The sequence below is a fragment of the Podarcis melisellensis genome (genome assembly GCF_964234715.1).
Source record: "Podarcis melisellensis genome assembly, chromosome: 3".
NCBI classification, from domain to species: Eukaryota; Metazoa; Chordata; class Lepidosauria; order Squamata; family Lacertidae; genus Podarcis; species Podarcis melisellensis.
The window spans coordinates 105718302-105734714 of NC_138530.1; the positions used below are offsets into that span (position 1 = coordinate 105718302).

Below are 16413 nucleotides of genomic sequence, written 5' to 3' on the forward strand. Positions count from 1 at the left end.
CCCAGGAATTCCATCAATACCAAGAGTACACCAGTGATCCCCTAGATCTCACCAGAAACTCCTCCTAGCACCCAGATCTGCAGTGGCCATCAGTCTGGAGCCTCCAGACACAAGACCTTCTCTGTTTACTGAAGTAGAAGACTTCCCAGTTCTGTCCAGTCCCACGAGAATCCTGCATTGCCCAACCAAAGCAGTACTCAATCACCACCTTCACCAGAAATCTCAGACACCTGGAGGTGGACCCCGTCTGATGTGACAACAGCAGCAAATAACAGCAGTAGTGCTGCACTTTACACTCGGTTACTTCTGTTAGAGGTCTTGGAGTTGACATTTTAATTTCTCACAATGCCCCCTTCTGTAGCATATTTTCAGAGCACTGTAGGGAATAAAAATAGCCGTGTAGTACTGGGAGCTTGCAAGGCACCAGGGCAGATAACAGCAGAAGCCCCTGCCAGAGGGCTGGGACCCCAACAGTTCTCCAGGCATGCCAGGTGTTGATGCCAAGCCTGTGCTTAAATTGAAATCCTCAGCTCATTTATGCACACTTAAACCTACTGACTGCACTGAGACTCATAACTGTTTAGTTTCTCCACACTATCAAATATTCATATTTTGCTTTTAGCTACTGATGAGGTTTATTAACTAGGTGGAATAAATTAGTCTAGCAGCCGGATTCAAAGAGGGCTCTAATTAATGAGTTAGAGTAACCTCAAAGCTAGAGAAATCTAATTGCTTTAAAATGTCAGACACATCTTTGGGGGGTCATTATCAGGGTGAAGGTAGATGATAACAAGTGTGGCAGTTTTTCTGTGCCATACAATGCTTAACATGCTCAGGTGTCCTCTCAGACAACATATTAACTTGTGTAAAGAAATCTAGCATGTAGAACTGTGGCTCACTTTTTGACCAAATTTGAATACACACACTCAATGCAATCACTGTTGAAATTAGTGTTGTATAATTAATATATATATAGTCCAGGAGATGATGTTTCCCAGCATTTTCTGTTTTGTTTTTGTTTTTTAATTCATGCAAGCATTTCCAATTATAGAACTGTGTGGGTTTCTTTGCATTATGCAAATATAAACAAGTTATGTGATGAATGGACTCAAAAGTGAGGGGGGAGGGATCACCAATATGACATTATAAGACAATCTTCCCCCTTAATTTTCAGTTTAGCTAAAAAAAAAAAATGGGAGGGTGTGCATGCACTTAAATTATGTAGCAATTTTCCTAACTTTCAAGGTAAGTCATGCCCATAAATAAATTTTAAAAAATCATAATCTTGCTTAATTAGCTGCAAGCCAGAACAGGAAAATTTTTGAGGGAGAGAGAGGACCCATCAATAAGAAAAACTCATTCTTCCTCCCAGCCTCCCAACTGTCCAACACTGAATGAAGCAGCACTATATTTGCTTAATTCCATTTATGAATTGTTTCCCATAAAATACCTTTTTCACAATAAAAATATTAGGAATTGAAATTCTCTTTAGAGATGAAATTGGTTCTTACTGTTTTTACAGATGTAAGTCGTTTTGTAAAAAAATATATGGTTATAACTGCATTTATTATGTATGAAATTGTGCATTTTTTATTCTAACACAGATACAAGATTGGAAAAAATGTCCACTTAAAGGGGACAATTTCATGTATTATCACAGAGCTATTTTTCTAGAAAAGAGGTGCCAGAACTCACCATGAACACCTCCCTTGTTCTTCTATAATGGCAATGGCACCCATTTGAGAGGTGCCAGAACTGAGTTCCTGTGAGTTCTGTCTAAAATAAGTCCTAGAGGGACCTAAACCAGGCTGTTTTAATGCAACCTGAAGAATCCAAGTGGCACTGAGAGAAAATCACATTGTGATATTCTGATCAGTTCCACTCATCAATACATAAGCCCCTTCTTGCTATATCCCATAGTCAGAATTCAATTTTGCAAAGCATATAGAAGGATTATTCAGTAAAGCACAGGTTGGAAAGGGGGTCTATTTGGTCTTCAGCTCAGCCACATTGATATCCCCATGCCCACTTTCTAGATAGCAGATCTAGTTTAAAAATTGTGCACCCAAAGTTGCCTACAATGGAAATGTGAAAACCTCACCACAATAAACTAGGACTTAAATGTGCAGAAATGAAATAGGATGCAGTCATATCTTACTATATATAAGGCAATTCTATAGAGGCCAGAGAGGGAAACCCAAACTATGAATATAGAAAAACAAAGACATTTGGAAACAGCCAACCACAATGAAATGTATGGTTGTGGAAAATCAAGAAGCAAAAGCTTTTTAACTCTCAGATCGCAACAAGACAAAATAGCACAGGGACCTTGAAAGAGGTCCATATGATTAAATTCTTCTTTGTTAGTTTTAAGCACATTCTCCCCTCCAGAAAGTTTTTCGGTTTTTTAACGTAATGATTAATAGCAGAACATGAAAGAATTATCAGACACTGTGAGGGCCACAGAGAATTGTTCTTAGGGGTTTTTGAGTTTCTTCCCCCTTCTTCAAAGAAAAGCTTCTGTCAAAGTTGATTAATTTTTACTTGATTTGGCTGCAAAATATGGTCCAAGTAATCACCAGTAATTTTATTAGAATTGGCCAAGTAATATCAGGGAGTGGAAGTGGCTTTTTTGTGTCTTTCAGTTGTCCTTCCAAGTGTTCCTACTTACTGTATGACATTGCATATGGTGCAAGTATAGTAAAACTTCATTTGGGTTTTCACATTCTTATTGTCATGGCCCACAACATGGGGACTTTGTGGTGCATGGCAGCAGACTCGGATGAGATTTGGGCTACATCTATGGGGGAGAATTGCCAGGGGGAGTACCTCATTCAGGGTCCTCCCAGAGGAAGACACAAATCTCCCACTTTCCACTACAGTACCTTTGCCTTTCCAGACTCAAAGACACCAAAGCCTCTGAAAAAGGCAAGAGCGCTTTAACCTGTGAGCCATCTCCTTCAGGAAAGTGGAGCCTACTACACTGCAGGTCTGGTCAACCTACATAAGGTTTCAGATTGGTCTAGCAATGTCTTCTGAAGCTGCCCTAGCAAAAGCTCTTGGAGCTGTCCTAGGTCCTGTATTCTGTCTGCATGACCTGGGCTCTTCACTATACACTGCCTGGTTTGCCTCTAGCCTTATGTCCCCTGCAGAATGGGACTATGAGTTCTCATTTAGCTTCAAGGGTGTGTTGCATGAACAGAAAGCATTTCCTTGCACACAGCAGCACCACTGAATTGTTCTAATTTCCTCACCTTGGTACAACCCTCCATGTCCCATCCCACAACTTTCAAGATGGTCCCTCACTCTCCTCTAGGGCCATTCCACTGTATGCACTAGATTTAAATTTAAATCAAGAGGAAATACAGATTAACACAAAATATTGTGAATACAAGCTGCACATTCTTCCCCCTGCCAATATATTGTTCTTCCTTTTGAGTGGAGTTATTTTCAAAAAGAGGGATCCATCTTTCCAAGACAGCAATCATTCCATCTCATATAACTCTTTTGGCTGCTTGTGCTCTCTTTCCAGAACACACAACGATAAAAAATAATAATCTCTGAGTAAACCCAACAATAAATCTTCTCCTTTCAGAATATGCTTAGTAGGTCAAACTTCCTGTGGGTTCTTTTTTGCCCCCTTAAAGTTCAGGGGTTTCAAATCAGCTGCTGGGGAAATAAACTGTGCAAGAGAACACAACCATTAGTCCCCAAGAACCCTGTTATTATTCAGAACAGCAACAAGTGACAGAATACAGGGTATGCTTCATTTTAGAACAGGAAGGGTTATTTAGCTTATGGGGAAAGAGCTGAAAGTTTATTTAGGCCTGTAACTTTAGTGAGTCTCTTTGGAACCTTCCTAAAAGTAGAGAAACTATAGTGAAGGATTAAGAAAATTGCAAAGCAGATCCATTTTGGTCCGTCTTTTCCACCTGAAGCTTCTTTACATACTTCAACTACACTTCCAGCCATGCTGGCAATAATAATAATACATATAATAATATAAATAATTCTGTTTCAAAACACACAGACCACCTTTGTTTTCTGCATGTGACCATTTCCCCACTTTTTCTAGCACCCCCACAGCTGAAAGGAAGGCTCCACTTTCACCCTAAGAAATGAAACAACAACATATCTTCTGGTAGTAATATCTATGTTAGTCTGCCTATGGGCAGCTTTTCCTTCTGTCACTGTTGCAGGAGGAGTTGGTGACAAAGAGAAAGTGGGCAGTTCCCTTCACATTTTCTTCTTTCCATCTTTGCAGTGAAAGGGGAGAAGAAAGAATATTCTCATCTATTTCCTGGCCGCATTTCTTGAACAGTTAAGTTGTCCAATTTAGGCTCCTTGCTTTTTGTTTCAGCATCTGAGGTAAACTGAAGTAAAACTCATTTGAGATAGGCTCAATGTTGCTTCTTGATGCACACTCTGGAAGCCAGCTTACATTCCTTTGAAAAGTGGTTTCTTCCCACCCACCACCTATAATTTACACTTTATTCCCCCAAACAGGTGCCCTCCAAATGCTGGACCTTGTACTACAGAGGGTCTGCAGGGCACCAAATTGGGGGAGGCTGATTTGCACTAGCTCTGATTTTAAATATCAGTCCTGAGTTTTGTTTTGAAAACAAAAAATGCACCAGTCACTGATAACGTTGCAGGAAAACCTTTCTGCATTTGAGATCTAGCTGGCAAGGGTGGGATCTAATGGTTTATAGAATTCAAATTCACTAAGCAACCCATTTCAGTTAAATGAAATACATAGCATTTTTCTTCATAGAAAGGATGGAAAATGCAAAAAAAAAAAAAGTGCCCTGAGATGGAAGTTTACACTAACAGCTCAGAAATGTGCATTTGCACATGTTCCTTCAGATATTCAGACACATGGAACCAAGTCACAATGTGCTGGTCCTGGGGGGTTACTGTGCGGCGTGGTCTGAGGCTGGTCCTGCTCAAGGGTCTGGAGGCTGTCCGTCACGGGTGAAGCGGGGCCCAAGGCAAGGAGCCTCGTGTGGTCAGGAACTCCAGAAGAGCAGGTCAGGGTACTGACAGGAACAGGTTTCCAGTGATGTTGCTCCCGCAACCTGGGACTGGGCTGACTGGCCTTTATCTCCTCTGAGGCCTGGGGCGGTCCCGGCCCACAGGTGACTCGCCTCCCCTGGCCTTAAGGCGAGCACTCCTCCTGAGAGAACTTAGTTCCCTCCGCCTCTTTGCCCTGAGCCTCTGCAGCTCAGGAGAGGCTGGAGGGTTACTGGACCCAGAGGCAACCTCACCTTCCCCTAACAGGGCTGGGAGAGGAACACTTGCAGGCAATGGGTCCTCAATTACCTCCAGAGCCAGATTGGATTCAGCTGGTGTCTGCTCCTGAGGATCCAGCACAGATGGGGGCCCTTCAGATTCAAGCCCCTGCCCCGGCTCAGCCGGCCCTGGAGGCGGGGACTCCTGTGCAGGCTGGGATTCTTCAGGTTCAGCCTCTGAATCAGATTCCCAGGCCATCACACACAACCTAAGACAGCTTCTTAAGCACAAATCAGACAATTGGTCCATCTAGTTGAGCTGAAGCATTTAGTTGAAGCAGCTCTCCAGGTTTGAGACAAGAGTCTTCCCCTTGCACCACCTGCAACATCTGGAGAAGCCAGAGATTTAACCTTTGGTCTGCAAAGCAGATGCTCTACCACTGAGGTACAGCTCTTTATCCCTCTTTTCCCTTTCCCTTCTTCCTTTTTTAATAAACAAACCTATCCAACTTCTGTCCTAGTTGTGCCATCCCTATTCTTTCTTTCTTGGCCTGTTGAAGTTTAAATAAAGAGATGCTCACAAAGATGCAACTAATGTTCAGATGTTCTCTTCTCTAAAGGCAACTTGTCATGCAGTGGATGCTCTGAGATCTCTTCTCCTTGGGTGTGAAAGACAATATTCTTTTCTTATGGTTCATGAAAGCATTATTTGAAAAGATATGTCATCCTAATATATAGTGGCAGGGGGTTTTTTAAAAAAAGAAATAGGTAACTAAGAAAGCACAGTACCTATTTTTTGTCACCATGTCAAAGTATTTTAAAGGGAATATATACTTATAGTACTCAGTGGGTTTTCAAATTGAAATAAATAAGCAATAAAAGTGCATTCCAGTCTTGCTGCACTTACATGCACACAGTATGATCTGCAAGTTTCTCTCTCCCTGTTATACTAGTAATATAACTCCTGCCCAGTTTCACATTTCCTGGAGGCTCCAGTCATATGTTAAGACAAAGCTTTACTTGTGGGTGCCTTTCTAAACTATTTCTCTTTGGGGTATTTAAATAAAAACCACTTTTGTTTACAGTTTGCAACTTGCAAAATACAAAAGTGCACTAGATATCCTGTGGGGAGGGTGAAGTAATTTCAAAAGGGTATTTTAATGAAGTTCAAAACACTCACTTTTGGTCCAATAGAGTTAGGAAAGTCACAGCTTAATACAGAGGTTTTCAACCTTTTTGAGTCCATGGCTCCCTTAACCAACTACATTCTTTCTGTGGCTCCCCTGTGGGGCTCAGAAGCCCAGTTATGTCACCCCTTGCCTGCAGAGCTGGCAGCCTCTCATCCTTTTCGAACACGCTCCCTTGTGGAGTGTTCCCTCAGCCTCCTTTCCTCTCCTGCTGCTTGGGAGTCCTCAGGGCAGCTGCTGCTACTGTCCCTGGTCTCTGAGCTGCCCCTCAACACACAAAAAAGAGGTGCCTCTCAGAGGCACCATTTGCCTGCGGAGCTTATAGCCAGGGCTGTTGCAACAAACAGCTTGGCAAGTCTTTGGGAGGCAGAGATGCAAGAGGGCATCAGAGGAGGGAGGGAAGGAAAGAGGGACAGAGGCCAGTGTTGCCCTTGGCACCCCTGACCATCATTCAAGGCAACCCAGGGTGCCATGGCACACTGGCTGAAAACCACTGGCTTAATATATGGTTCACAGCCTAGGACCCTCGTACCTACGGGACCGCCTCTCTTGGTATGCCCCACGGAGGACCTTAAGGTCCATAAATAGCAACACCCTAGAGGTCCCAGGCCCTAAGGAAGTTAGATTAGCCTCAACCAGAGCCAGGGCCTTCTCTACATTGGCTCCGGCCTGGTGGAACGCTCGGTCTCATGAGACCAGGGCCCTGCGGGATCTGATTTCTTTCCACAGGGCCTGTAAGACAGAGTTGTTCCACCTGGCCCTTGGCTTACAATCAGTTTGATTCCCTCCCCCTCTTTCTTTTTCCTTTCTCCTCCTGTGAAGAGGCTGCATCCTAATGCTTTAATGTTATATCTTAATCTTTTAAATTGTATTTTAATCAACTTGTTTTTATTATTGGTTGTTAGCTGCCCTGAGCCTGGTCTTGGCTGGGGAGGGCGGGGTATAAATATATTATTATTATTATTATTATTATTATTATTATTATTATTATTATTACACCAAGGCTTGGGGGGGTGCTTATGTCTCATGCAACGTGCTTTGAAGACCTAGACAGAGTGGACATATGGAATGCTCAGACTGACATGTGACTAAAAGGTTATTTTGAAGGAAGGAGTATGATCCCATGTAAGTAGCAGACATTTGTTCAGCATCAGCTGAACATTCACTGGCTTGTTTGACAGATTTGAGAGCTCTCTTGGCTACAATGAGAGTCTATGGCAACATAAGGCATTAGAATATAGTAACACTAATGACTGACTCAAAGACCTTGCTTCTTATGTAGCAGCATGAACATCTTTTTGTAATGCAGATCATGGTTTTATAGTCCAATTTGTTGCACTATTACTAATGCAAAATCCCATGCTCAAGTTATATTAGCTAGTAGATTCCATGTCTGCCAGTGTCATGGATCTATGTCATTGAAGCATCACATTTATCCTAGTGGAACCATGAAACTGGTGCAACTACATGAACCAAGAGCCAAAAGTTGGATTATTAGGGTTGTGACACTCAGATCTCCATCTCACTCTTAGTGATCGCATAATGTTATGCCAGCAAAGAGGTGGTGTAAGTTGCTTCCAATGAACTAAATGTAAAGTCCCCACCACCTCCTCAACCATAATGGAGGAATGGATATCAACCAACTTGCATCACAAACAATGGGGCTTCATAATTCTGTTTTCATATCTAGAGAATGTAAGAGTGCACAACTGGGAATTATGGTATAAAAGTCCTCCGTACAAACATAATAGGAAAGACATGTTGTTACTGTCTATCTTGTTAGAACCCTCATAAATATTCCATCTCAAGACATCAAAGAAAACTCACTGTCAGGAACCTCAACTCCACTGCCAGAGTTCTATTTTCCTCATCACAATTCACACCCACCCCAAAAACCCCAACCAAACCTGGAAATTAATCTACCAGCTGCTACAGTATCATCAGATATAAACATATTGCAGCGGCGTTAATTACAACTGTCATCACTGCTAAAACCTCACATCTTGCTGATATCTGAAATGGGGTCCCCCCAGCCAACAAATATTTAAGGGGAAGACTGAGAAATTAGGACTGCAATTCTGAATCAACCTAATAGCAAGTAGGTCCTATGGGGCTCACTGGGACTTCCAAATAAATGTGCTGGGGATCGGGCTGCAAGATAAATATTTTAGAATGCAAGATCAATGAGAATATGAATAAAGATCTAACATGTCTCCATGCAAATACTCCCAAGAGCTGGTGAATATGAAGCTGAGGCAGCTCCCTTCAAAGTGAATCTCATGAAGGACGGATGGAAGTTTCCATCAAAAAAAGTCAGGTGACAGAATAAAGCCGACTTGTAGGCTTTTTAGATTAGAAACTCATTACTATGGCAACGTTCTCAGCTGAGGAACTGTATAAGAAAATATAATTTACTTGACAGTTCCATAATGTAATTCGAGACTACAAGGGAATTAAAATGTAAGAATGCAGACTCATGTGAGTGGCGAACAATTGAGGTGGCAAACGAATATAGTGAAGGACCCTGTCACCATACGCCACCTCATTTTCAGCTGGCTTAATAATTGCAAAGCATCACAGAGAGATCATACAATGTTCAGTACAAATATTAAAATTTCAAGCTAGTGCTCTCGTGAACATTAAGGTAGAAACTATCTGCAGTAACACAGAACACATTAGAAATTATCTTAATGTGCTCTTTACACAAACAAAAAAGGAACCCAACTTAAAACCCTATCAGTTACGCTGTCAGCAGCTATTAAGTGGCTGTAGCTATCATTCCTCCTTTGTTGATGATGGTGAAGGAAGAACATAACTATCCTGTTTTTCCTGCTCTCTGCCTAATGTCAAGATCTATTTATACGTAATGTGAGACATGGGTAAAGTCCTTAGCCATACAAGGCATCCTTGGGAAACCTTGTGCCCTACAACACCCATCCAACCCAGCCAGCATAATGGAAATTTTAGTTACAATGGCATGTAAGAGGTAGAGTGGTTTATAAAAGAACACATTTTGACTTGCATGCGTAACTTGCATTTGACTTGAATGCATCTGACTTGCATGCATTGGGGGAAATACGTTTTTCAGGAAGGGGTCACTTGTCCTCATAGAATCATAGAGTTGGAAGGGACCACAAGGTAAAAGTCTCATGCTCTAACAACTGAGTTAGCTATGTGCTTAAGTTTCTATCCTTATGGTCCAGAGGAACCCAAGATGCTGAGTTACAAATCACTGCATCCAATATGGTGAAGACCAGGCTTAGATTTTTTTTTTTTTAACACCGTATATTGTACAAAAGACTGACAGATTTTCACAGCTCAGTTATTTTCTGTGTATAAAACTTTTCTATTTTCATAACAGTCTTGACAAATGCCTGCCTTGTGGATGAAAGAGAGACAATGCTAACTTTATATTCTGTTTTCATTGTGAATTTTAGATAATCCCTTTTGTTTCATGTTCAGCCCTTGTTGTCTGCGTACTTCTCAAATTTTCAGTTTAACAATACCTCAGGCTTCAGTTGACGCATCGGCTTGAGCACCTGTCAACCACATGCAGGGGCGGAAAGGAGGAATACAGTAAAGAAAGCCTTGATGTACTAAGAAGTTTCTCTATATTAGCACTGGTTCAGGGGACCATATGAACTTCGTCAAGTACAGCAGAAATGTAGGCTTCCGACAAAGAAATAGAGAGAGAGAGCAGATAATATCTCACTCACTCAATGAATTCTAAAACCATGCTAAATGCAATAGGCCAGTGAACATATCCATAATAGCAGTGAACATATTCATAATGTTGTCTTCTCCACTAAAGTTATTGCCTCAGTTACATGGCAGATTTCCACATAGTCCTTGGAGGTTGCTCGCAAATATCAGATGAATTTGTTTTGCCAGCTGGTATTGCTTCTTCATTGAATGGATTCAGACGGGTGGCCAACTAGGCAATTTATCATTTAAAGATTCATAAACTACTGTTCTTTCCAAAGCTATCTCTCAGTTTACAAAGTAAAAAGTAAAATCTCACAAAAACTTAGGGCAATATAAACGCAGTTACAGCAAATATAAAAGAAGTCTTTTAAATCAGAGCTCTCTAATTTCCCCTTCTGGTTTATCTTCTGGACAGGTGCGCACACCCCTGTAGATGCAACAGATGCAACAGACCAAAAGAATGAAGTCGCTACTTAAAGAGGATGCTGTCTAATGGGCAGAAGGGGAGAAGACCTGAGGGTGAACCAATGGTATTTTGCTACCTTAGGCAAATAGTGCCAACTTATAGAAAACCAAGGCCAGCCAACATATTTTGGCACCTAAGATAATAAAAAAGAGACTCAGGGATATGTAAAACATATCCATCAGGGTCAGGGATATGTAATACAAATGCTATGAGAAAGGTTGAAGGGACAGGTCATATTTGACCTGGAGAAGGCTGAGTATAATAGCACTCTTGGGGGCTGTCACATGGAAGAGGGCAAAACTCTGCTGTTCTAAAGGGTGGGAATAGATCTAATGAGAGAGTAGATTTCAGTTGAACATTAGAAGAATCTTCTTAACTGTAGGGTTAACCAAATGCACCGGGAGTGTGGGGGTGTGATGGATTCTTCTCCACTGGAGAGGCTGAACCACCAACTGTCATGGATGCTAAACTTGAAATACTTTATTATCACTTGTACAACTTGTATACAGTGAGATTACACGAGCACCCCCCACGCAGCTCTCTTAGTCTTAATTCCCCTTGTTTACTGACGCACACCCACCAAACCCGAAAGTCAGTTGCCCTGTTGTTATCTTTTCATTCAGCAGCCTAACAGCCCACGGATAGAAGCTGTTCTTTACCCTGTTGGTGCAACTAATCATGCTTCTATATCTTCTGCCTGAGGGCAGGAGATCAAGAAAGTGCCGGCCAGGGTGTGAATCATCCAGCGGATTCACGGGACAGCCCATAATATCTTGCGCTGTATTCACCACCCTCTGTAGGCACTTCCTACCAGATGATGTCAAACCAGAGTACCACACCGTGATGCAGTATGAAAGGACACTTTCTATTGCTGACCAGTAGAAGGAGATCATCAAATGTTGATTGACATTGTTCTTCCACAATACTTGGGGGAGATGGAGTCTCTGTTGGGCATTATTAACCACCTGGGTTGTATTTATTTTCCAAGTAAGGTCTTCATTGAGATAAACTCCTAGAAATTTAAAGGAAGAGACTCTCTCCACACAGCCCTCCCCGATGTACAGTGAAGCTAGTTCTCTCTTCCTCCGAAAGTCCAACACCATCTCCTTTGTTCTGCTAATATTAAGGTGCAAGTTGTTCCCTAGGCACCATGCAGATATTTTTTGGACCTCCCCTCTATACGCTGATTTGTCTCCACCTGTTATTAAACCCATTATGGTGGTGTCATCTGCAAACTTAATAATTGCAGTAGATAGCTCTGGATTTTCTGAATCAAGCAGGGGACTGAGCTAGGCCACATTCAGACCATGCATGTAAAGCACTACCATATCACTTTAAGCATTCATGGCTTCCCCTGAAGAATTCTGGGAGCTGTAGTTTGTTAAGAATTCTGGGAGTTGTTAGGAAGCCTCTAGTGCCCCTCACAGAGCTACAATTCTCAGAGTGACCCGTGAAGAGGCATTGATTGTTAAACCACTCTGGAAACTGAAGAAGTCAGTGTAGAAAAGCTTGGATATCCACTGCAACATGGAGATGATAGAGAATGGTGTGGGCTTTTCTGATTGGTGTTTTTGCAGAAACCAAGTCTGCTCATTAACACTGAGAAAGTGCTGGGTCACATGGATGTTTACAAGAAAAATATATTGAAAATGTGTGCATCATTGTAGGTTACCAAATGCAGAATCTGTGCAACAGGTGAACATTGTGTCACTATCCAAGAATAACTTGCTTGTCAAAAACCTTCATCAGAAGCTGGTGATGGACTGCTGTCAGCATCCACATAAAAAAATAATATTACAGCTAGTGCCCTCAACATAAAAATATATATACGGAAAAAATTTGTTCATTAGAATAATTACATATAATCCTCTTATCTGGAATCATGTGTGAACAAACAGTGCAATCCAATATATGTTTGCTCAGATGTAAGCCCTATTGAATTAGTAGGATTTACTCCCTCTCAAGTATACAGAATTGTAGCCTTAGACAGTGTAGTAAGAGGAATGGTTTTATATAAAACACTGGCTTTGAGTCTGAAGAAAACATATGTCATTAATAATGAAATCCAGTGGTCGGAGTTGATTCTCTGACTGTGTAGTTCTTTTATCTTTGTTTTAAATAAAATTTTATATTTAAAGAAAGAAAGAATCTTAAAAGACATATTATGTTAGTGTCCATCACGATAGCTTGTGGTAGTTAATAAAAAAACACAACAATGGGATAATGTAGCGACATACATAAAAACAGGGATAGTACCAAACGAAACTAGCTAGAAATCACAAGAGCAGGTAGGGATGCTTGGCACATGAATAGAAACGAACATGCTTGAGTAGGATTTTTAAATAAAGAGTTAATGAACCCAAAATTTCAGCAACATATATGTTTAGGTCTGGATTTTTAGCAGGGCAGTGTGTTGAATGTCATGGCCTTTCAAATGTTCTTATTTATTTATTTTACATGCAACATTCTTCCATTAATTCCTACAATGTCACTTATAGCAAATATTGGCTGTTTTCAAGATTTGTGGAAGGCTTTCAAGGCATCATTCCCGAAGACAAACAACAAATGATAAATATTGCAAAGTACTTACAATGGATCTGATGAGGTTCTCTTTGGCCAATTTCAGGGAGGACTTATAGCAATTTGCCAAGTCTTCCTTATGGCTATCACTAATATGTCCTCTTGCTATAGGGCCCACAGTATGAATGACATCTGCAAGAATAATTTAAAAATCAAGTTAATGTTATCAGATCTTCAATAGGATCATAGAAAATGTTAAAAGATGATCTTCTAAATCTATAGGGCTAAGGCAGAAGACACTGATACAGCATAGAAAACAAATAAATGATAGCTATAAAGGCAACATTTAACTCAGGACATTGAAATTAAAACAGAACTCAGGAACAATGCAAGAATGAGGCTGTCTTTTTTATGTCCACAAATTAGCAGACAGTACTTACTGAAACATTTAAGCTATGACATAATAATCAAATTTCTCTTTCATTATTTTGCTCATTTATCTGGACCTTCCTTGTACTGACTGGCTTTTACCTGTGCAAATCCCGATATTCTTCTCTGCTTCCCTAACTTTCCTGTGCCCAGTTCATATGTTATTGTGGCTGACACCTGTAAAATGCTTTCCCCCTCCGCTGCCAGAACATAGCTCCACATTACCTTGGTAAAGTTCAGACTGTTAGATACATGTGATTTGCCCTAATCACATTGGTGCTTCCCTATCTCCCATCAGAACATGCATGCCAGAGGTGAAATTGCTAATTAAGATTTCACACAATGCATGTGCTATCAGCAAACCAATGTGGAGCCAGTCCAAGGGTATACAAGGAAGAATGTTTTGTGCCTGCCATGGTGCCAGATTGGGTCTGACTCTATTGACCTACAACATACCTAAAAAAGCAAATATGCTTTCCAGCCACAGCCTCTCTCATCTTCAATTCCATTATCATTAACTATATTTTCAGTGGATACTTCCTCTCCCTCTCTTATTCTACAAGTGTGTACCAACAGTCATAATTATGGATGATTTTTCACTATTCTCAACCTTAAAAAAATACCCAACAACTTTCAATTTTTACAACATGGCTACCACCAAAACTTACCGCCTAGCATTATAGAATATTCCCAGGCTCTCCCAAGCCTGCCAGACTGAAACCACATTTAAATTCTTAAATTTTCTTTGTAGATCAACAAATGTTAAGATTCAATTGACTGCCAATGGGCAACTCCCACTAGGGAATTCACATCGTCAGTAAATTCTGTGTGCTTGGCACAAACAGCTAAACAGAGCTAAACTTTCTAACTGCTGTAAAAATCACACTGAGAAGCACCAAAAAATGAGAAATATCAACCTTTCCTTTTTAATCATAGTTATTTCCTCTAGTTATAGGAACACAACTGCATTATTTGGTTTCATTATTACATCTACACTACTTAACAGCAAAGCCTGTTAAAACTGTTCCCAAAAATTGAAATCTGAAGTTGACACTTAACACTTGGCAGGTGACAAGAAGGATGACAACTAGTGATCAAAACAGGGACATTGGCTTTACCCTTCAGCTAGGCTAAGCATTATATTCCATGTGTATTTTATGCAGCACAATAATAAACTCAGAACAGTTGCCGGTGGAATAAACATGGAAATGCACAGGGAGAAATATCTGTTTCCACATTTCATTCTGGAAACCCTTTCATTACAGCTGTTTACAGTATTTGACCATAACAGCTTGCTCTGTGAACTGTGTAAATCCAAATTTCTATGCATGTGAATTTTTTATTTTTTTTATGGTTACAGCCCCCCCTCAATGCCTAACACAGAGAGGCTTCATTTTATTAATTCTGCTAAATGCTTGAATATACCATACAAGTAGGCTACAGCAGTAGGGTCTTCTTATCAGCATTAAGTACTCAGCACCACAACGTGCTGCAACAGACAAGCTTGACATTTTATTGGTGCACTAGACCAGCAAAAGTAATACATCATTCATAATTAACAGTGTCCAAACACTCCATTAATATGCACACATTACATGGTGGCTTCAGAGCTGCAAACAAGGCTACTAATTACTAAACATTTGCACTGATGTAACAGACTGCAGCAACGGGAAGTGTGCTGGTTCAGGTTGCTGCATTTGTCCTTGAATCGGTACAACTGTTTTATTGTTTTTCCAATCAGAATCAGGCCAGCAGCCCTTGACAGTGAGTGTGCCATCAATATGGGAGAGCGATTCCTCTAGTAATACAGCTGTTTCTAACATACATCCAGGTTCATATTCTAAGCTAAGCTAAACAAAACATTTTTTTAAAAAAAATTGGAATTTCAGATATGCCAAACACCAGAAAGAAATTTGGAGAGTGAAGACATGTGATCATCACATAACCTTAATCTCCACTGTAATAATGAGATTTGCAATTAGAGACAAGTGTTGAGCTGTAATGGGACAGGAAATATGCCCTTATAGACTGCCCAAAATCCAAACAGCAAGAATGTCTTAAGAGCCTATAGTTTGCAGTATGAGGGAGACTAGTGTAACCTTCAGAAAATCAAGGCCATCCACATATCAAAAAAGCAAGAGGAAATTAGCAAGTTGGGACAGAGGTGAGATTCATACACTGAACAATAGGCTAGGGCCACATTTGTTTCGTGTCAAGGTCCCCCCAAGCCACCCCTAAACAATTCACCATTCACACATATTTTTTGTTTAAGGTTTTTGGCATAATTTTGGCCACAACTTTATTAAAGTACATAAATGTGAGTGGTTCCTTAGGCATTGGTTCTGACTATCTGTCCCCCACTGCAGGACAGAACTGACTTCCGGATTCCAGTGAAAGCCAGTAAGGGAAAACAATATTGGGGAGAACATGGAGCCGGGCACCAGACCCTCACCCACCCGCATGCTCCTGGGGGTTTGCACAGCCCTAAGCCCCATTCAGGGGTATGGACGAAAGCATGGTAAGCCCCTGGGTTCCTTTAACGGAATTCCCTTGCAGCAGTAGCATTGGAGGGGCAGGCACCGCCAATCCTTACCCCTCCACCAACCAATTTTTTAACCAATGCCTAACCACAACCTTACAAGTTGTGACGATTTGCTATTCAGTAGGCAAAAACCAAATGACACCAGCCAATCAGCCAATTGGACAAAATTCCTACCAGGCCCCTGCCCCAAAAGCAGGCGACTCCATGACAGGCATAACAAGGTCAACCAAGAGCCCTAAATTAGGGAGGGGGATCCGATGCATGCAGCAAAAGAGCCCAGTCAGTGCTGTGTGACTTAATTTTATAACCTTTGGTCTAACCCCCTAAATGGCA

At 41.0% G+C, this 16413-nt stretch overlaps 1 protein-coding gene across 7 annotated transcripts in view; it reads right to left on the reverse strand.

Moving 5' to 3' along the window:
- MACROD2 (mono-ADP ribosylhydrolase 2) overlaps positions 1–16413 on the reverse strand; it is a 987478-nt gene that overhangs the window by 455579 nt on the left and 515486 nt on the right. For all 7 annotated transcript variants that reach the window (XM_081906344.1, XM_081906343.1, XM_081906345.1 and 4 more), the window contains exon 6: positions 13180–13301. In XM_081906344.1, coding sequence (XP_081762470.1) covers positions 13180–13301 — 122 coding nt within the window. The remainder of the gene's footprint in view (positions 1–13179; positions 13302–16413) is intronic.